The 384-nt window shown below is 70.3% G+C and overlaps 1 protein-coding gene across 1 annotated transcript in view; it reads right to left on the bottom strand.

The window, feature by feature from the left end:
• Positions 1 to 384, bottom strand: part of LOC104992353 (chloride channel protein ClC-Ka-like) — a 9,743-nt gene that overhangs the window by 5,033 nt on the left and 4,326 nt on the right. Inside the window, 3 exon segments of the mRNA XM_010845216.1 lie at positions 30 to 102; positions 104 to 121; positions 123 to 197. Coding sequence (XP_010843518.1) covers positions 30 to 102; positions 104 to 121; positions 123 to 197 — 166 coding nt within the window.

Genomic DNA, 384 nt, shown 5'->3' on the forward strand with positions numbered 1-384 from the left:
GGGCAGGGGCAGAGTTAGGAGGCGCTCACCCTGCTCGCTGTTGAAGACTGCCAGCAGGCGGAACATGAAGGCCCCGCAGGTGGCCGCGAAGAAGCCCCTCCACGTAATCCCAGACCGAGAAAGTGAGAGGACACGACCTCGATGCAGAACAGGGACGCCTGGGGGCGACGCGGGGCTGAGAGCCCGCCGTGCTGGGCCTCCCGCCGCCGCCGGGGCAGGGCCACCCGCTCCCGGTTCTGAGCTGAAGCTGAGGGCGGGCACGCGCGGCGGGACCCGGCGCCCCTATCCTGACCCCTGCGGTGGGGAGGGTGCCCGCCCCCATTTCACAGACGAGGAGTGAGGCTGAGAGCCGGGCTCACTCCTCGTCTGTGAAATGGGGGCGGG

Source organism: Bison bison, unplaced genomic scaffold, assembly GCF_000754665.1.
Source record: "Bison bison bison isolate TAMUID 2011002044 unplaced genomic scaffold, Bison_UMD1.0 scf7180017848409, whole genome shotgun sequence".
NCBI lineage: Eukaryota > Metazoa > Chordata > Mammalia > Artiodactyla > Bovidae > Bison > Bison bison.